This window comes from Euprymna scolopes, chromosome 19 (genome assembly GCF_053919585.1).
Source record: "Euprymna scolopes isolate OS-2025 chromosome 19, ASM5391958v1, whole genome shotgun sequence".
In the NCBI taxonomy this organism is placed as follows: domain Eukaryota; kingdom Metazoa; phylum Mollusca; class Cephalopoda; order Sepiida; family Sepiolidae; genus Euprymna; species Euprymna scolopes.
This window is the reverse complement of record NC_136500.1, coordinates 59,148,980-59,170,913: the sequence shown is the minus strand read 5'-3', so window position 1 is coordinate 59,170,913 and position 21,934 is coordinate 59,148,980. Positions and strand designations below refer to the sequence as shown.

Below are 21,934 nucleotides of genomic sequence, written 5' to 3'. Positions count from 1 at the left end.
GAGGTTGTTTGCTCAGCAACCGACAAAGCTAATATGCTTGCCAGCCGGTTTGCCTCGAACTCCACACTGGACCCTTCCAACCACCCCCTACCTGACTTTCCTCTGCGGACAGACGCCACGCTAGACGATCTAAAAATCACCCCTGCTCAGGTACATGCTATCATAAAAAATCTTGACACTTCAAAAGCATGTGGACCTGATCTCATCCCAGCTGTGCTATTAAAAAAGTGCTCAGCTGAAGTAGCTCCAGTTCTCTCCAAACTCTACAACAAATGCCTTAATGAATCCTGCTTTCCGAGCTGTTGGAAAACCGCTTCTGTGGTACCAATATTCAAGAATTCTGGCGAAAGAACTGACCCATCAAATTATCGCCCCATTAGCCTCCTCCCACTTTTCGCCAAAATATTTGAGACCATAATTAACCATGCTCTAGTCTGGCACCTTACAGATGCTAAACTTCTGACTGACAAACAATATGGATTTAGACAAGCCCGTTCCAAAGCTGACATCCTCACTAATCTCTGAACGTATATACCATTCACTGGACAAAGCGGGGGAGGGCAGAGCGGTAGCTCTAGATATATCTAAGGCTTTTGACAGGGTATGGCACAAGGGTCTCCTCAGGAAAATTAAATCATACGGTATCACTGGTAGAATACTTAGCATAATTAAATCCTTCTTAGATAAGAGAAAAATCCAGGTTGTCCTCGACGGTCGAACATCTAAACAGTGTGATATAAATGCGTGAGTGCCTCAGGGGTCTATTCTTGGATCTCTATTATTCCTGATATTTATTAATGACCTCCCCGACAAAACTGCCTCTGAGATGTGTATATATGCTGATGACACTACACTCTATAACAGGCATCACAGGAAAACAAATGAACACATATCTAAAGAAATAGCAAAAACACTAGAGGATGACCTCCAATCTGTAGTGGAATGGGGACATAAATGGATGGTCACATTCAATGCTGCCAAGACCAAACTGGTTTCCTTCAATAACTACAAGAAACCTTTTCTGCCACCAATAGCAATGGCCAGTGACTCCCTGTCTGAGAGTACATCTTTCAAACTGCTTGGCCTAACGTTCACAGGAAACATGAGCTGGAACAATTATATTGAAAACATTGCCAGGACCGCTGCAAAAAAGGTAGGCTCTCTCTCTACCGTGCTAGAAAACTACTGACACCTGAAAGTATCCTGTATCTCTATAAGGCCACCATTCGCCCATGTATGGAGTATTGTTGTCATATTTGGGCTGGTGCGTCTACTACTAGTCTCTCGCTCCTAGACTAGGTTCAAAAAAGAGTCGCCAACCTGATAGGCCCTGAACTGGCATCTAAGCTTCAGCCCCTGTCCCATCGACGAAACGTTGCATCTCTCTGCTTGTTCTACAAGTATTTTAATGGTGAATGCTCTTACGAACTGCAGACACTTGTGCCCCCACGACGCAGACACCCTCGACAAACCCGCCAGGTAGCTAAATCCCACCCCCACACAGTAGAGATCCCTAGATGTAAAAGATCTTTCTACTCCAGTAGTTTCTTCCCCAGAACCGCTAGACTCTGGAATTCCATTCCAGGATCCTGCTTCCCTAACTGTACTGACATGCAGAAGTTCAAGTGCAACGTGAACCGACATCTTGCTGCCCAAATCCCTACATAGTGCCCCAGTAGTTGCTGACCCTGATAGTAGCCCCCTACATCTGAGTGGCAATGTGCCTTGTTTGGGGTGAAAATGTAATAAAAAAAAAAAAAAATTTAAAAAAAAAAAATTCCATTACAAAACTAAGAAAAATATGAAATGCCACCGTTTCGAAACTGTGCAAAGTTCAAAGTCGAATCAGCAAATGTAGAGTTGGCAGAAGATGTCAGGATTGTTGTTTTATAAATTAGGCTTAAAGCTCTTTGTATTAATACAATTTAATCGACGCAACAAATATGGTCTTATAAGAGTTATGAAAACAGGAATACAAAATATGCGCAGTCATATTTTTTCATATTGTTTTACCAAGTCAAAGCTGGAGATGAGAAAAGAAACATTTAGTAGGATAGATGTTTCAACTCTGACTGTTGGTAAAAGGTGGGATGTTGTTTGGGCAGAAATAAAAGTTGGCTTTCTCACAGTGTTCTTATCGAACAACATATAAATCTCTTCACAAGTGAAAACCTGCAAGTGAGTTCTAACCAAACAATTTATTAATCATTCCGCAAGTGAGAACATGCTAATGTGAAAGAAGATAGCTTAGTTTTAAATAAAAAACTATTTGATCTACTTACATAATTTTTGGAATATGACATCTTTGTTCCATGACAGGTACGTACATCATAAAGATTTGTCTGTATTTTTATTCATTTTTTTTTTTTTTTTTTTTTTTTTTAAATAAGTGTAATATAAGTGTAATTCTAAATAAGGACCTAAAGTTTTTTTTTTACCAAAATGACTATTTGACATGAAATAACTTCAAAAATAAGTTTGTAGTAAAACAACTAAACTAAACTAGGTCTCTTATCACTAGAATAATGACATACTTATAGGTGTATCTTTCTCTCGTTGATAGATATTAGATTCAATTCCAAAGCTTGTTTGTATGGGAAAAAGAATCTTTATTTACCTGTCTCCCCGTGAAAGATTAATGTGACAAAGGTCAGTTTAATGTGGAGAAATTCAGTGCCTCAAAAAAAGGACATTTTGGCTTGGGACAAATTTTTTTTTTTAATCTAGAAAATTATCTTATTTATTGGGATAAAACGTTCACTCAGATGGGAGGAGGAGAGGGGGGAGGATTAGGTAACCGTTTGTCTCAAACTTTTGATAGTTTCGTCCAAGAGGACTACAGTGAGCACTTGCAGCATTTAAATTCACCATCTAGTTGAAATGAATGAGAATGTTTCTGATTATTTCCACAGAATAACCAAAGTTCTTGGTGTGGTAATAATAATAATAGACTGGACAACACTGGAAAATTAATAAACTCAAAGAATCGGAATATATGTAATGCTATAGGTTTCTAAATGACTGAAAAACATTCTAGATTATTCTACCAGACTTATGGCCAAGTGGATACAGAAGTTGATTAACCCTTTACTCATTAAATAATGGAACAAGTAAATGAATCGAAAGCATATCATTTCAAAAAACAACCAATTTTATACATGAATTCTCTGTATTTGTAGATCCTTCTCAGCTTGAAACAAGTCTATTTAGTGACTAATGTGTCTTTTATTTTGTGTCTCTTCTATCTCAGCTGTTAGGGAAAACATTGGCTTATCACTTTTGGGCATATTGCCATTCATTTTTGTTTTATTTTTATATTTATTTTTTAAAATTCATCTTAAAATGAAACTTAAAATAGTTTATGGGGAAGGAGTGTAGTGATATTCTCGAATTATATTCTAGAAGTTGTGAGTTCATGGCCACTGATCTTTCGATGATTGCACTGTGCATAACCCTCTTTTTTTCATAACCCAGATTTACATGGTTCTATCCCTGTGCTACTCTTTTGCTAATATAATGAATTGAATTCGGTTCAATCTCCAGTGAAAAACTTATTTAAGATATTAATGAAATGCAGTATGGGAGCCATCAACATCAAAATGTTATTGGCTACAACAAAAACCATCTAAAAGTCAGAAAGTTAAATGGCGAAAATAATGTGAAGATGAAGAGTACTGTCCAAAATATGTAAATGTTGTGAATATTTTTACGAATTACATTCTTGACAAACTCAGCAACTTGAAAGAGTTATTGCTTTCTTGCTCTCTCTCTATCTATCCCTAACTTTTAATAAAAATCATATACAAGTAGTTAATGAATATAAATTTTTAGAGATTATATTTAACCAAAAATTTTCATTTCACATACTTTAGAGAAAAATGTAACAAAACCATGAACTTATTAAAAGTAGTAAGTCACACTAATTCAGGAGCAAATAAGCAAATACTATTAAAACTATACCAATCCATAGTGCGATTCAAGCTGGACTATAGAACCTTTATATATGGCGCAGCAAGACCTACATCCTTGAAAAAACTTGAAATAATCCATCACCAAGGATTGAGAATCGCACTCCGCACTTTTAGCATGTCTCCAATAGAAAGCCTCTACATAGAGGCTAATGAAGCTCCACTAACAATAAGAAAGGAAAAACAAACTCTCCACTATTTTACCTAAATAGCTTGAAATCCACAAAACCCAGTCTATGACTGTATCTTCAGCTCAAGATGTGAAACCTAATTTGAGAAAAACAACAAAGCGATCAAATCATTCAGCCTATGAACTAAAGAACTGACCCAAAAATTAAACAAACACTATCCACAAATCAATCATCTCCAAAATCCTGCCATGGCAATTAAGAGGACACAAAATTCTACTAGACATGGCTAAATATGCTAAGGACAAAACAAATCCAATAATATTCCACAAACATAAGAATGACTTAACCCTAACCTACTAATATACACTGATGGCTCCAAGAGTCAAAATAAAGTGCTGCCATATCATGTGAAAAAAAACTAAGCATTTGTTTTATCTATGATCGCCAACAAAAATAAAATTGGAGAATCAGGAGACGAGCATTGCTCCCGCCTTTAGAATTGGATAGATTCAGAATTAAAACTCAAAAAGGAAAAGATATAAAAATATTAATCATGAAATTTAATTATTTTTTATTTTTGTTTTTTTTTTTAATATCTTTTAAAATTTCTTTTGTATGAAATTTCAGATTAATCTGAGAAAAGGGGTCCCTGAAAACTGCCTGAACGAGACTTGTACATCCGGTGCTGGTACTCTTCTGCTGGAGTTTGGTGTACTCTCTCGTCTTCTTGATGATCCAATATATGAGTCTGTAGCTCGAAGGGCCGTTAACTCTCTCTGGAAATATAAATCAAATGTCACAGGCTTACTAGGTACTGTAACTATCTTGATGTAAATTTTCCTTCTCCCTCATCAAATGATAAAGTTTTGTATTATTTTTTTATATAAAAAAATAATTCTGTGTAAATAACAAGTTCCTAAACAAGAATTTGTAAAAGATGAAAATAGAACATGAATTTTGATTATTAGCACCCTCCTATCTAATTTTTGTACAGAAGAGTAAGGGTCTTTGTATGGATCCGAGTCCTTTATTAATTGTACCCACCTCTGGTGTTGCACTATAGTCTTTTTACTTTAATTTTTACTTTGTACGGAGTTCATTGTTTTTTATTTGTGTCTTTGAACCGTAGTTCAGGAAATTTCATACAGGTTGTCTGGAAGAGATGCTTTATGCTGATGATTTAGTCTTAACCTGTGAAACCATAAAAGTTCTACACATTAAAGATTTGGACGAATTTTATAAAACAAAAAACAAAAAGGTCTGAGAGTGAATATCACCAAGACTAAAATGAGTGGTTGTAATGCTCGAAATCCCCCAGAAAGAGAAAAGTCCCTTAATGTCCCCACCCCTCCACCCACCTACCCAATGTATGAAAAGGAGGTTGGTGCAATTCTATTTTTTGTTAGTTCCACAATTTATCAGAGATGGACCTATGTTTTCAGTGGCGGGTGTCCGGTAATCCGGACGATTGCCAAATAACTGTCCATTAGTTTTTCCCAAAATTTTACCACAAATTCTATTTCATTGAATAGATGTGCACAGTAAAAAAAAAAATTTTTTTGAAAATTCCCGTTGCGTCCCCAGGGGCTCAAGAGATCAAAAATGCCTCAAAATGGCCAAAAAGGACATGTTTTGCCCCATAACTTTTGATGTATCCATTAGATTTTTCTGAAACTTGCCCAAAATGTGGAGCCCATTGTTTTTAATATAAATCCAGTATGGGTGACCATGGCAAAATTCTGGTTCATGTCCCTGGGGACTTTTAGTGCTAAAAACGCACCTTTCTGTGACTCTTTTTTTCATATTTCTTAACAAAAACTTGATATGTCTGACTATATAGTGGTTTTTCATGGTAGTCAACTCAAATATATATGTGTTAAGGCCTGAAATTGCACCGTTATCCATTTACACTGGGATTTAGCATCCCCAGGGGCTCAAAAGAGGTAAAAAAATGTCCCAAAATGGCCACTTTTTGCCCCATGGCGTTTGATCTATCCATTAAATTTTCCTGAAACTTGGTCAAAATGTGGAAGCCATTGTTCTTAATATAAATTCAGTATGGGTGACCCTGGCAAAATTCTGGTTCGCATCCCTCTGGGACTTTTAGGGCTAAAAAAAACATGCCTTTTTGGAGCTTTTTTTTCATATTACTCAAAAACTTGATATATATGTCTATATAGTGGTTTTCCATGGAGCTGAATTCAAATATACATGTCTTAAGGCATCAAACTGCACCGTTTGTCCATTTTCACTGGGATTCAACATTCCCAGGAGGTCAAAAGGGGTCACAAATGCTCCAAAATTGCAAAAAAATTACATTTTTTACTCCATAAGTTTTCAGCAAGAGGGGAACCACACACGCACGGCTTGTTGTAGTTGCAGTGAATTTTTCAAGTAGAGAGATGACAACTAGTTTGTGTTAAAAATGTGTAAGACAAAGTAGATGGATAAGAACTCTGATATGGAGACAATATAATTGGATGGCGAGGCTGTTGATGTTCAGAAAATTTTGTTACCTTACTGATATCATTAGTGCACATGAAGAATCTGATGCTAGTATGATTGCAAGAGTTAGAAACAGATGGAGTAAGTTCAAAGAGCTTTTACCATTACTAACCAGCAGAGCATTGCTACTGTTAACCAAGGAAAAAATCTATTAATGATATATGGATGTGAAATCTGGCTAGTGAGGGTTGAGATGTGTTGCCTGGTGAGAAATGATATAAGAATTATATGTTGGATATGTAATGGATCTTAAAGACTGACTTAGATCTGATGCTCTTACAGTAAAATTAAATCTGAGCAAGGAGATGCGTACAGAACAGGGGCATTTTGATAGTATTGCCACATTGATGAGACTTCTTGGGTTAGTAGATGTAAGATAGTTGAGCCAGAAGGATGTGTGGGCTGGAGAAGGCCAAAGAAAACATGAGTGATAAGGATGGATTTGAGAAAAGGTGGGATAAAGACCTGGCCAGGTTAGTTTGGGAGTCAATTTCTAAAAGCCGACTAACATGCCTGAATGTAAAATGAATAAGATGAACTTGTTTCACTATTTTTTTAATCATTTTTATCATCAATAGGATTTTGAAAGGTAATCATTAAATTATTGATTGAACATAATTGTTTAAAATTATAACTAATTTTGTTGTGGCAATGTTTTAATTTATTGGATGCAAAAAGCTTCCCAATCTTTCTACACATAAGGATTTGCTAAGAATTTTAAAACCAGAAATAACTTTCTATTTAACATTTTTAATGCTTCCAAATTCCTTTTAAATTTTGAAAGGTCAAAGTAATTCATTCTTTTCTTTTTTTTTCCAGGTACCAACAAAATATTAAAATAGACAAATTGTGGTTGATTTAAATTTATAATTGAATTATTTTTAAATAGGATTTAAAAAGTGCTCTTTTTAATGCTATTGCATATTTATTTTCAATAAATAAGCAATTCATGATAAATTTAAAAAAATGTAAGTCACATAAGTGAGAAATATACAAGAAGTTGTCTCATAATTTTACTAATAGTTATGCTTTTTTTCAGTATCTCTTGTAATCAATAATCCCATTTCAACTTTTAATAAAATAGAACAAATAAATATATATATATATATATATATATATATATATATATATACATACACACATGTTAGGCATACCAACTAGGGATTGGAAGTAAGAATTTCTTAACATATCATCCCTTCAATATACAGGTATAGAAAATGACGAACATTCGGGCGCTCACAAGCCCATGAGTGGGTCATTTTCGTTTTTTTTTTTTTTTTTAACTCACGTTCACTACTAACAAGGCATATCGCCACTTGGACATAAAGGACTACTATTTGGGACCATGCTTAGGAAAGATTAATAAGAGATTGGTTTACATTACATTTAAACTTCTGTACAGTCAGGGAAGCAGGTAGCAGGAAGGGAATTCCAAAGTCTAGCTGTTTGAGGGAAGAAACTGTTGGAGTAGAAAGCTTTCTGACATTCAGGGACCTCAACAGTGATGGGGGTGAGATTTTGTTGTTAAATGGGTTTGTCAGGGATATGTACGTTGAGCTGGTACAAGTTTAGCAGAACACATTCCACTAAAATATCTGTAAAACAGGCACAGAGATGCAACACTGTGATGGGACAGGGACTGGAGCTTAGTTGACAAGGTGGGACCTATTGGATTGAAAACTTTTTTGGACCCTACCTGAGGTAGAGGCTAGTGATAGATGTACCAGCCCAGATGTGGCAACAATACTCTAGGCATGGGCGAATGGTGGCCTTGTAAAGGTACAGAATACTCTTAGGTGTGAGTCGTCTTCAAGCTCAATAGAGGGAACTCACCTTCTTTGCAGCAACCTTTGCAACGTTCTCAATGTATTTGTTCCAGATCATATTGCCCATGAATATTAGGCTGAGGAGTTTTAAGAAAGAATTCTCAGGTAGGGTGTCATTTGTGATGGATATCAGTGGTTGGAGAGCCATCTTGTAATTGTTAAAGGAGAGCAGTTCAGTCTTATTAGTATTAAACTTTATCATCCATTTGCAGCCACATTCCACTATGGTCTGGAGGTCATTTTCTAATGATTCTGCCATTATCTTAGATTTATGTACATCTGTTCTTCCTTCGTGCATGTTATAGAGCATTGTATCATCAGCAAATATACCCATCTCAGACACAATATTATCAGGGAGGTTGTTTATGAATATCAAGAATAATAGTGGTCCAAAGATCAACCCTTGAGTTACTCCCGCATTAATGTTATGTTTGGATGTATGTCATCTGGATGGTTCTATTGTCTAAGAAGGATCTAATTATATTTAGTATTCGTCTAGTTATATCATGATTTAATTTTCATTAACAGCCCTTCGTGCTATACTTTATCAAAGGCCTTGCATATATCAAGGGCTACAGTCCTGGCTTTGCCTGCCTTATTCAGTGCATGGTATATGTGTTCAGAGATGACTGTTAAAATATCTGTAGTAGAACGACATTGCCTAAATCTATACTGTTTGTCAGAGAAAAGATTAGCTTTTGCGAGGTGGACTAGTGCTTGATTAATTAAGGTCTCAAAGATTTTAACAAAGAGGGAGGGGGGACTGATAGGGCGATAATTGAGAGTCAGTCCTTTCACCAGAATTCTTGTACACTGGTACCACGGAAGCCATCTTTCAGCTAGAAGGAAAGCAAGATTCAGCAAGGCATTTATTGTAGAGCTTGGAAAATATGGGGGCTAGCTTAGCTAAGAATTTCTTAATTAGTATAGCAGGGATGAGATCAGGCCCACACGCCTTGAAGGTGTCTAAGTTTTTTTTTATATTACAAACATGAGAAGGGATGATTTTCACATCATCTAGTGTGCCTTCAGTCCGCATAAGGAAATTTTGGAGGGAGTTGTTTGTAGACTCTAAGGTGAATTGGAAGTGAATCGCCAGTCAAGCAGTTCCGTCTTCTCAGTTGCTATGCATGCGACCTTCTAGTTCTTGGATAATTGAGAGAATTACTGATTGCCTTTTATTCACTACACTATTATAGATTTTCCAGAAATCACAAGTTCCTATCTTTTGTGATTCTATGCATTCCCTGGTTATTTCAGCATGCTTTCTTTTGGCTGTCGCTATTTCTCTCTTACAATTTACTATTTATTATTCATGAATTTTTGTAAACATTTATCACAGCGCCTAGTCTGCACTGGAGGATACAAGGGTGAAACATTCTCTATTTTGCACATTCGAAAACACATTTAAAAATTCTCAAAGCGGTTGCTATCGATTTACAACAACCATCTCTGTGCAAACAAAGAGTACACTCACAACTTGGAACTTATGGGTGTATGTTGAGAATATAATATATATAAAGCAAATATGTCTGCCTATGCATCAGTTGTCATTAATTGATTTGCAAGTAAAACCGATTTAGTATTGGCAATAGTATTAGGAATATCTTTTGGTTTTATTTTTGCCAAAAGTTTTAAAGCCAGAAATTGCTTTCTATTCAACATTTTAAAGACTTCCAAATTCCTATTGAATTTTAATGGGTCATGAAATAATTGCTTTTAGCTATTAATAAAATGTCTTGTTTACAAAGAAATGAAAATATATAATTACATCTGCCAACACGTCTAACACATGCCAGATCATAAAATGGATGTTAAACGGATTTTTTTTTTTTTTTTAAACAAATTATTTTTATCTTGAATAGGATTTTGTAAGTTAATCATTAAATTATTAATTGAACATAATTGTTATAATTTTATAACTAATTTGTTATGGTTATGTTTTAATTTATTAATGTAAAGAGCTTTGAAAAATTTCTAATAAATCTCATTTTAACATTCAATAAATAGAACAAATATAATATACAGGGTGGAATGATAAAATAGTCACTCTAGAAAAGACGACCTGATTCCATTTCCATTTGATGAAAACCAGTTTTTTTTTTTTGTTTTTTTTTTTTGTTGCAGACCATCTACTAGTTGGCTAGTTGTGTACAAATCCCAAGAGTGATAGGAGCCTTCTACAATGTCTAAAAGTGATGCAGTGTTCAGTGAGTGAAATCAGATGCACCGCTGTACAACTCATGCTCTTTACCGATCCAAGTTATGACAACAGGACCATTGCCAGCACCCACAAAATGCAAATTCGGACGGTTCAACAATTGATGGCACAGCTCAACAAAGTTTGCGGCCACAGTTATGATCTTTGATATGGTTTCAAGTGAGGGTCACATCATGTTACCTCACCTCTCCGAAGACGGCTTAAAAATCAATGCCAAAGTGTACCTTGATGTGCTGTAGAGTGCGGTGATCTCTGGTGCAATCAGGTGGCTGCTGGCAGACCCTGGGTGTGGCAGCAGGACTCAGCACCAACCCACAAGTCTAAAGAGACCCAGGCTTGGCTTCAGGAGGAGTGCTATGACTTTGTACCCTTCTCTCACCGGCCCTCTCCTCTTCCGACTTGAACCCACTGGACTACTTCGTTCGGTCATATGTTGAGAACATCACAAATATGATCTCCCATAACACCAAATCCAGCCTGATCGCTGCCATCCGCCAAGCTCCCACCGGTGCTTGTGGAAAGGGTATGCTCTCAGTTCCAGACCCATATTGAAGGCGGCTACATCGAATAGATGTCAGCGCTATTACATAATCAAGTTACCTGAATTAATTTTTTCAATAAAAGTTTTAAAATAAAGCTGTAGTGTTTTCTTTAGCACGACAACTTTATCGTTCCACCGTGTATATATATTTTGTTTATACTATTGCTCTATCTTGTATATTGAGCTTTTTTATCTGGTTGGGATTGTCTTGTAAATATTGATACTAATATTTATATGGACTTTAAGTTTACAGTATTATACAATCTGTAATCTGAAAGTATTTCAAAATTTCAGTTTTTTTTATATATATATATATATATACACATTTGAAAATAATTTCTGACGAGGACGCATCACAGACTGTCTGAAACGCACGTAAACGATTTCAATGACTTAAAAACATTATTACAATGATCCAAACATAATTCTCAATGAAAAACCAAGACACGGAATAATAAAATAATGTTAAAAAATACACATTGTTGGTGACTACTCCCTTATTTAAATATACATCTTTCTTTCGTTGGAATTTATTAACCCATTTTATTTATATATATATATATATATATATATATATATAGGATGACCCCAAAAAAAACGGGCACCAACTCTAATTAAGCCCTGTTTCTTAGTGTTTTGTTCGAATGAAATGAAACTTTGGTCATAACTAGTTATATTCAAAACATCACATCAAAAGACTAGGGTCTTTGGCCTTTTTTTCTCCATTCTACAGCATATGTTCTAGATGGCCCTCATTTAGCTCTGTGCATTCCTTGAGGCGCAGCATGAAGTTGTCCATGACGTTCTTACAGACCGAATTGGTAATGGCTCTCATCTCCTCCCTGATAGCTTCCTTGAGTTCCGTGATGGTTCTGGGTTTCCCTGCGTAGACTCTGTCCTTAAGATAGCCCCAAAGAAAAAAATCTGGGGGCTTAGGTCCGGGTTATGTGGTGCCCACTCAAAATCAGTCTTGAGACTGATCACTCGGCCTCCAAAGTTCTCTTTCAGCCAATCTTGGGACAGGTTTAAGGTGTGAGAACTTGCTCCATCCTGCTGGAACCAGAACTTGCTCATGAGCGACAGGTAGATGGTCTGGAGCTCACTCTTGAAGGTTTTGAGGACCTCCACATACTGCTCCCTGGTGACTGCCACTGCTGCGCCAGATTCTTCGATGAAGATTGGTCCGATGATGCCTCTGGCTGAGATTGCAGCCCACATCGTGCACTTAGAAGAGTGCAGGAGCTTCGTGGCTACTTCATTGGGTCTGGAAGGCCCCCAAAAGACATTTGTCTTGGAATTCGCCTTTCCATCAAGATGGAAGTAGGCTTTAGCTGAGGTCCAAACGAGGTTAAGGAAACTTGGTGTCTCCTCGAGCATCTTGACTGCCATAGCCTTCCTCTGCTTGTCTGAGGCTGTAAGGGTCTTCAGCACCTGTATTCTGTATGGGTAAGCCCTGATATTGTTCACCAGCACTCCCCTGCAAGTCTCACAGGACATACCGAGGGACTGACATGCACAGAGCGTTTCGGACTCTGCCGAAGAGACTCTCTCACTTTTGACCATCTTGGCTGTTCGCTTCTTGGGACGTCCCGAGTGGCTTGGATGGTTCTCTCTGGCAGCGTTGAGGTTCTCCACGGTCCCATACATCTCGAAGTGGTCCACCCAGTTCTGAATTCTGCTTTTGGATGGGGCCTTTTCACATTCAAACTGATGCATGAAACTGTCCTGGGTTTTCTTAAACGAGCCTGTCTTGTAGTAAAATTTAGCACAGTGTTTTTTTGTCCTAGCTCCCACTGGGGTCTTGATGCACTCAAGGTCGTTGATTCTGCCATGTCCTGTAAAATAAGGGCAATTGGTAAATAAATAATGGAGATATCACATAAAGTGTGCACGGGGCCCGTTTTTTTTGGTCACCCTGTGTGTGTGTGTGTATATATATATATATATATATCAACAGGTTTTGAGTATGGTCATTTTAGTGGCAAGATGTACATTTTTCAGTTTGTTTGTGCCATTACATGTTTTATATCTTGCATCTTATTTGACAAATGATTACTATATTATTTGGATGTTTTCTTCCAAGAAGAAAAGTAGATCTTAGGTTTACTTTTAGCAGCTGCATAATTTTTTTTACTTCCCTTATTTTGTCCTTCAGGCCTCACATTCTGATTGATGTTTCTGACAAAGAGGAAAGAATTTCTGTTTTCTGGGTCAGAATCTATTCCATCCAACATTTATTGTTGGCTATTGAAGTACCATTTTTTATTTTAGCTCCTTACATCAAGTGGCTTCATGCCTTGACTGGATCAATTTCCATATAAAGACACTACAATCTCACCTACCTTACTATTTCACTAAAAGCAATGCGGAAAATAGCAGGAAGATTACACAATTTTCTTATTAGGCATTTTCGTACAAATCATTATCAGTGAGTAATCACTGATAAGTGTTCCCTGAAGTCTAAATGACAGCTCTCCTCGAATTTGCAACATCTCCTCCTTTACTGATAACTATTTTGCATTATCGCAATGGCCATTTGTCATTAATTTCTTGCTAACTTTCTATAGAATTAGAATTAAAAACCTCAAGGTGCCCGTATTCTCTGCATCATTTCTGTGGAGATCTGAATGGTGCTATCTTATACCAGTCTTTCCATCCTCCTTGCCATAATAAATATATATTTTCTGGGTGGGGTGAGAGGGGTCAGATTGTAGAATATCAGACAATTTCAGCTCCCTTGGATTCATGTAATATTCTTTTGTTTTATTTCTATTGAAACTTATGTGTAGTAAGTCTGTATTATCTGATTGTATAGGTTGGTTTTTGCACTGGAGGATTTTTTGTTGTGATCAACCTCTTTATAAATGAAATTGTGTGAACACTTCTTGTGTGTTAACATAACTTTGAATTATCTGCGTATCTAATTATTTGCTACTAATTAACATTTATTGAAATAATAAATACAATGACTTAAAGGTACTATTAAAAAATGTATAAATTAAATTAAATCTACCAGAATGCATTTTAGTTAATTTGTAAGTCGACCATTTTCATGCCCTTTAGAAATTTGGCAAAATGTAAACTGTCAAATAGAAAGTTATTTCTGGCTTTAAAATTCTTAGCAAATAATCATTTCTTGAGAGTTTTGGAAGTTATTTATATCCAATAAGTTCCAAATGAGATTAAAACAATATTACCTCAATAATAGTTTGTTATAGTTAAATATATGTATAATAGTTTGTAAAAACTTGGTTTTATCAATAATTTAATGACCAAGTGATATTGTAATAATTAAGTTTAATTTTTAAAATCCTATTAGAAAAATAATAATTTGGTAAATGACATAATTAAAGAATATAAGTCAGTTGTGAGACTGCATATGTCTGCTTGGCAATGCAAGTTGAAATTCTGTCAAAATGTTAAACCTGGCCAAACTTTTCAAGGTCACAAGTCAAGATTATATAAAATGCAGGGCTTCATTGGCTACAAGCAGTGAATTCAATGATAATCAAACTGAAGTTATTGCTTGTGAATTTTACCATGACTTTTGGTCCGATTAACATTTAAACAAGTTCTTAGTAAGATATTATAAAAGTTTTTACCAGGTTTAGTGATTATGTGTCAAGCAATGTGGATGCTAAACTAGACACAATTGAAGATGGTGAAAGATTCAACGGAATACATAACCTCCTTTTGCAGAGGTAATAATAAAAAAATATATTAAACCAAAAATGAAATAAAGTAGAGCAAAAACAGTTTATAAATAATAAAGGTGCACAATATTTGTTGGGATAATGGAATAAACAAAATTTAATGCAAGAATCAATAAGTAAAACTGACTAGACATATTTCCTGAATCACTCATAAACACGACTATGAATGAGCTGATAAAGATTGAAAGTATCAATGTTTTTTTAAGTCTTGCATCACATAGCAAGAGCAATTTGTTTGCATGTATCCAAGTGTTCAATTGAATATTTTGATCAAGATTTACTTCCTTTCGCAAAAATGACAACAGAAACTTCTGTAACAACAACCGTTGACGCTGATAGCATCAGCAGCAGCTGCATAAAGATATGCAAATGACCAAGCCGGCTGCACAAAGTGATGTCACAGCAGAGATAAAAGGATACAGATGTTTGAAGAGATGCAAGACGTGACGAGAGAAGCATCTCTTAACATGGGTGACATCACAACCGGGATGAAAAGTCACATATGGTCAGAAAGAGAAATGAACTGTTGTAACAGAGCACGTATGAGCCAAAGGATAGCTGGCTAGCGAAAATATTAGCAGCAGTAATTAAAGTACTAAGCAAATTAGCAAGTGTGCGCTAGCTTGTGTCACAAGAAAAGGAGAGAAAATTACACCATGTGGTTGAAGTTGTGTGTCGGGCAAGATGAGCATGTGAAGTCGTGGGTGAGAAAGCGCTGGCAAGGAGAAAGACTTTTTAAAAAGAACATGTGTGCGAAAAGACTTTTGCAAAATAATGAAATGCATTATTTTGGAAGAACCACAAATAAATGTATTACATTTGCATTTAAAAAAGGTGCCAAGTCAGATTTTTATTTCTTTCCTTTGTTTGTTCCTGTGACGTTACCCTGTTTAAATATTTAAAAAAAAGTATGTTGTTGGTAGTATCAGGCTTTTCTTATAAAGAAAGTGAGTCAAGTTTTTTACATTCTTCTGTTTCCTTGCGACAGAATCTACATGTTGGTTCTGTTAAAATGTAACAACACCTTTAAAAAAAAAAAAAAATAGCTGTACAACGTTACACTTGCACACGCTACATCTTTTTTTTCCTCCATGTTGACGAGTCTACTCTATCATCACATTTACCCTTGCACTGTTCCATACAGGATTATCTGGACGAGCTCTGTTTATATGGCCGTACAACTTCAGCTTAGACATTTTCACTGTTAGCAGAATGTCTCCTTTCGCACTTTGTTGCTGGCATGATTATTTTACAAGATAACAAATAGCATGACCAGTCAACTTCCAGATCTAGTTTCTATATTATCAACTTATATTTTACATTGTTCGGAATGCAACTTAGAATGTGATATACAATATCATTAATGCTTAAATGTCTTGATAATTAGTTCATTAAAACTTGTTTATTATGTTAGATCAAATGTTCTTCATATTTACACAAAGGTGTTTTTTTAAGAAGCACATCTTGTGATTTTAATAATTTTATTTTTGTTTTTCTCTTAAGGTAATGTAATCAACATTCAGACTGGTGAATGGGTTGGCATCATGAGTGGTCTTGGAGCCGGGTTAGATTCCTTTTATGAATATTTGCTCAAGGTTTGTTACATATATTTATACTTGCTTTGAGATTCGTCCATGCCTTTTTAGAAAGGTTCTGTCAGTCAGTTTCGTGTTTCCATTTGATAAAAAACGTCATAAAGTATACACAATTTTTTTTTCCTTTTTCTAATAAAAGATTATTTAATTATAAATTAAGTGAAACAACTTTCTTTCTTTTTTTTTTTTTTTAATTCAATTTTCACCCCAAACAAGGCACAGTGCCACTTTGAAGCAGGGGGCTACTATCAGGGACTTAATTGGCGGGGTCATTATGAAGGGAGATGAGTAGAAAGATGTTTGTTGACATTACACTTGAACTTCTGCATATCGTTGCAGTTGGGAAAGCAGAATCCCGGAAGGGAGTTCCAAAGACCCGCAGTTCTGGGGAAGAAACTATTGGAGTAAAAGGCTTTCTTGCACCTAGGGATCTCTACTGTAAAGGGAGGGATGAGACTTAGTAGCTTGTCAGGTTTGTCGGGGGTAGTTACGTCGGGGAGGTACAAGTGTTTGCAGTTCATTAGAGCATTCACCATTGAAGTATTTGTAGAACAGGCAGAGGGATGCAACATCTCGTCGATGGGACAGAGGCTGAAGCCTAGATGACAGTTCAGGACCTATCAGGTTGGCGACTCTCTTTTGAACCCTGTCCAGGAGCGAGAGACAAGAAGCAGATGCACCAGCCCAGATGTGACAACAGTACTCCATACATGGGCGAATGGTTGCCTTATAGAGGTATAGGATACTGTCAGGCGTAAGTAGTTTTCTAGCACGGTAGAGGGAGCCAACCTTCCTCGCAGCAGCCCTGGCAATGCTCTCAATGTATCTATTCCAGTTCATATTCCCTGTAAACGTTAGGCCGAGGAGTTTAAAAGAAGTACTTTCAGGTAATGTGTTCTTGGCCATTGCTATTGGTGGTAGAGAAGGTTTCTTGTAGTTATTGAAGGAAACAAGCTTAGTCTTAGCAGCATTGAATGTGACCAACCATTTTTGTCCCCATTCCACTACGGATTGGAGGTCATCCTCTAGTGTTTCTGCCATTTCCTTGGATATGTGTTCATTTGTTTTCCCCTCATATCTGTTATAGAGAGTGGTGTCATCGGCAAATATACCCATCTCCGAAACAATTTTATCAGGGAGGTCGTTTATACTTTCATAGAGATATCACAATACAGTACAGATTTAAATCTCTATTGCATTTTAGTGTTTTTGTCTGAGGAAGCAATTGAAAGCAAGACCCTATACCAAGTTTACAGTGATATTATGGAGTTTGCATCCATTTTGGATATCTATAAACATTTTATAACTCTATAAATAAAGATGGAAGGTTTGGTGCAAGAGCAGCAGTTATGACTGAATGAAGTAAGTTCAAAGAACTTCAATCATTACTACAGTGCAAACCAAGTGTTTGCAAATAGAAAAAAATTGTGTGTATATAATATCAAAAGTTTATTTAAAACAAGAAAAACTGAAAATATTAGTGTTTTGCATTTGTTGATTATCACAATATCATATTTCTATATTTGAGTTAGAAAATATGTGAAGAATGCTGTTTTCTGCAAATAAAGGAAGATCAAACTGATTCAAAAGCACAACTTTATTTTTTGTCGAATATGATTCATTTTCTATTGGAGAAAAGCAAACAGAAATAAAATGAATTGTGTTTTAACGTTAAAACAGAGAAATTAAAAATTAAAATCAGTTTTAGACCTTTAGGCACCCTGTATGATTCAACACCAACAACTTCGGCCCAGAACATAACTTCTCCACCTTCCTGTTGACTCCACTTGCATTGAGCCAACATCTTGAAAATCTAGTTTTGTATATATGTCTGCCCATTTTATTTTCTTCCAATTAATTAGTTTCACTCAACTTGGAATAAACAGTAGGTGATCGAGAATTTCATGTTGTCTTTGATATTTTTAGGATACCAACTTATCAAAAATTATTTTACTTATACTCTGAGGATTTTTCATCTTTGCTCAATAATTTGTGGACAACCTCCATTATAGTTTTTGTGCTGCACTTTTCCTTTTTTTATGTCTTTTTGATGATCCCACTTCATTTTTTTTTTTTTTTTTTTTCAAAGTATTTTTACCTTCAGTCAGTAACATCTTTCTACAAATCATTTTTACTCAAAATTTAGTTTATTACAAACAGTGTGCAGTGAGTAAATCTAATAAGCATATAACAAAATGAAATATTAAATCTAGAGATTAGTTATTGCTTATATAATACTAGCAGAGGGGTAGCTGGCGTTGCCTGGTCATAAAATACAGTTAAATATAAAAAAAATTTTTTTTTAATTAAAAAAACGAAATTTTGGTGTCATCTTATTGTGTTATTAAAAGAAAAAAAAATACAGCATAGAGGGTGTGCTTAAGAAAGTTGAGAATTTTAAAAGATAGGAGAGAGAAAACGTTATTAAATGAAAAAGAATGCCGCATGCTGGACATGAACTTGCAAAAAGTTTGTAAGCGAACGTTATTGATCGAACCACGATGACATGGATGTTAACACGCTGCAAATTTAGCTTTTTATAATGAAACGACTGTTCGTGCGTGCGTGATTAACAAACAGCATCAAAATCTAGATTTTTACCTGACCCCCCCCCTTAAACAAAGCATTTCTACACAAAATAATTGACTTTTTTTCTAATTTTTTGATAACGATACCAGGTTCATGTCTGTTTGATGCAGATGACAAGTTTTTAGCGAAAATACAAACACAGATGATTGAGATTTATACACACACACACCCATATTCAATGAGTCAAGATTATACCATGTATATATTTGTGTCTGTGTTACTTGCTTTAAATACAAATTGTAAATTACTTTTGCTTACATCCTCAGTGATCACCAATACTAAAATTGACAGAGCCAGATTAAGAAGCCCAGGACATTTGTGTTCTGGGACAGGTAATCATCAGGGGTTGGTATGGTTATACAAATGGTTTTAAAATTAAAACCTGTGATATTTACTTTTATATTTTTCCATTATGCCATAAAGGTAACTGCAGCTTCTCTTCCAATTTTCGGATTTGTACCATGTCAAATCACATTTCAATTCCTTTTGACGGATTGATTGTTGCTATTTCTTCTGATGAGTTAATGGCATGATAGATTCACTGATTGATATAATAATTAAGTGATTGATTTTGCGCTACGAAACAGATACTGTCAAGAATTGTATAAGTCAACTGAATTAAAGGAATAAAGGTCAACATCATGAATTTTGGAATATAACTTTTTGTCATTTATTCTATATATTGCTCTGTAATCACATTGAGCTTCTTATATAAGGATTGATATAGAATAAGAAAATATATTTCTACAGAAATATATATATATATATATATATTTATTACACACACACGATATATATATATATATATATATATATATATATATATACTAGCAGGCTGCCAGGCATTGCTACTTAAATATGATATTTTGATTAATGCAGATTTCATATTTATTATTATATTATATTGGACCCAATATATAGTAATGATTTAAAAAGTTAAAAACAAAAAAAATAACTTGTGTGCCACCACCGAGAATCCAAACCAAAACATTTAGCTTACGATTTACTTTCATATAAGAAAGTTGTATTTTCTTTTTAAATAAATAGAAAAAAGGTTTTTAATATGAATATCAATACACAAAAAAAAAAAAAAAATTTATAGGAGTTTGTATAACTGGGTGTTTCATATTAAGTGATAGGATAGGGACATTCATATTGATGAGGGGAAGATACATTTATACAGTTCTGGAGTGTTTCTTAACATAGCGAGTAGAGGGTGATCAGTTCTTTTAACACAGGAGGGGAAGAATCATTACTTATGATGGAGAGACACATTACTTAGGATGGGGTTTATACAAAGTTCATTAATAACAATGAGGGAGACAAGTTCATATTAAGGATGTTTCACATTACCTTTGTTGTAGAAAGACGACACGACACAGTTTTACAAAAACATGATAACTTCTTTATTATCACATCGACCAATTCAATGTCGTTTCTACATGTTTAAAACATTCTCCCTTCAATTCTAAAGGGACCCTCCTTTGATTATATCAGCTCTTTTCAACAAACCCTGCTGACCGTTCGATCTGGACTCAACTGCCTCCTGACTCGCCTGAAACCAGCTCCTATATTGAGAATTCATTTTTGCTATGACGTCAATATGCATGGTTCTAAACGTGACCCATTCACATGGGGAACTCGCATGGCTGACACGGTCTCCAAACACACTTCTACAACAAAGAATTCTCACTAACCTATTTTTTCCCTAACCTATTTTTCAACATATTTAAATTGCATTGTTCATTATTTTCTAGCTGACCTTATTTTAATTCAGTTTTCATAAAAAAATTGAACAATTAAATTCTTTTTACAAACATATCTAAACTATTTTATATGAAATTGAACAATGCGATATCCTAACATTCCATTTTCTGAATCTATCCTGAACCTTGCTTACAAGGTTCGAATCTCGGTCTATCCTATCTCATTTTCCACTTATCTAAAGTTTCTCTTACTTGCAAGAAAAGGGGACCCTTTCCTTGTAACAAGTATAGATATATGTGTAGTAAATTGAAATAAACAAAATTATGATATACTAGCAGTGCAGCCCGGCTTTGCTCGGGCCGTATGTACTGTTAATAACTTTATATGCGCACATATACATATATAAAGTTTGTACTTATGTCCAGGTTACCTATATCTAAAGTTTCAAATGTTTAGACCCAAAATTGGCGGAGGAGTTTGGTAGAGTTTTCAAAGCTCAAATCGTTGAACTTTTACCACTTAACAGCCAAATTTCTGGCCGAAAACCGATTAAAGATTTTCAATACCCCTTATGTCGAATCTCGAGTCTGTAAACTGAAAATTGACAGAGTAGTTTGCTAGAGAAATGTACACCCATATGCACACACAGAGACAATTTCACTTTTATAGATATATAGATTAATTCACTATTAATCTCAAACCCCAAATTATTTGCTATTAATTCACTATTAATCTCAAACCCCAAATTATTTGCTATTAATTCACTATTAATCTCAAACCCCAAATTATTTGCTATTAATTCACTATTAATCTCAAACCCAAAATTATTTACTACTAGCGGGGGTACCCGGCGTTGCCCGAGTGTTTGTTTCCGGGGATGGGGGGGGGGAGTTTTAAAAAAATGTTACGGTAGGTAAGTAGGAAGGATCAAACCCGGAGTCATGAGTAAAAGTAGGAAAATAAAGTGTGAAAAAAAAACAAAAACATCTGCAACGTTAACAGTTCGGCCACCAAGAAAAGTCCATTCCAGTTGTTGGGAAAAAAAAAAAAAAAAACGACTACGGTAGGTCGGCGCGAACGTGAAAATATAATGTGAATTGTCCAGCACGCTAACCACTACGCCACAGAGCACTGCAGC

General features: G+C 35.3%; 1 protein-coding gene across 1 annotated transcript in view; it reads left to right on the top strand.

Moving 5' to 3' along the window:
• The window catches only part of LOC145303640 (ER degradation-enhancing alpha-mannosidase-like protein 1), a 125,821-nt gene that overhangs the window by 82,901 nt on the left and 20,986 nt on the right, over positions 1–21,934 (top strand). Inside the window, exons 5-6 of the mRNA XM_080145200.1 lie at positions 4,727–4,910; positions 16,409–16,500. Coding sequence (XP_080001326.1) covers positions 4,727–4,910; positions 16,409–16,500 — 276 coding nt within the window. The remainder of the gene's footprint in view (positions 1–4,726; positions 4,911–16,408; positions 16,501–21,934) is intronic.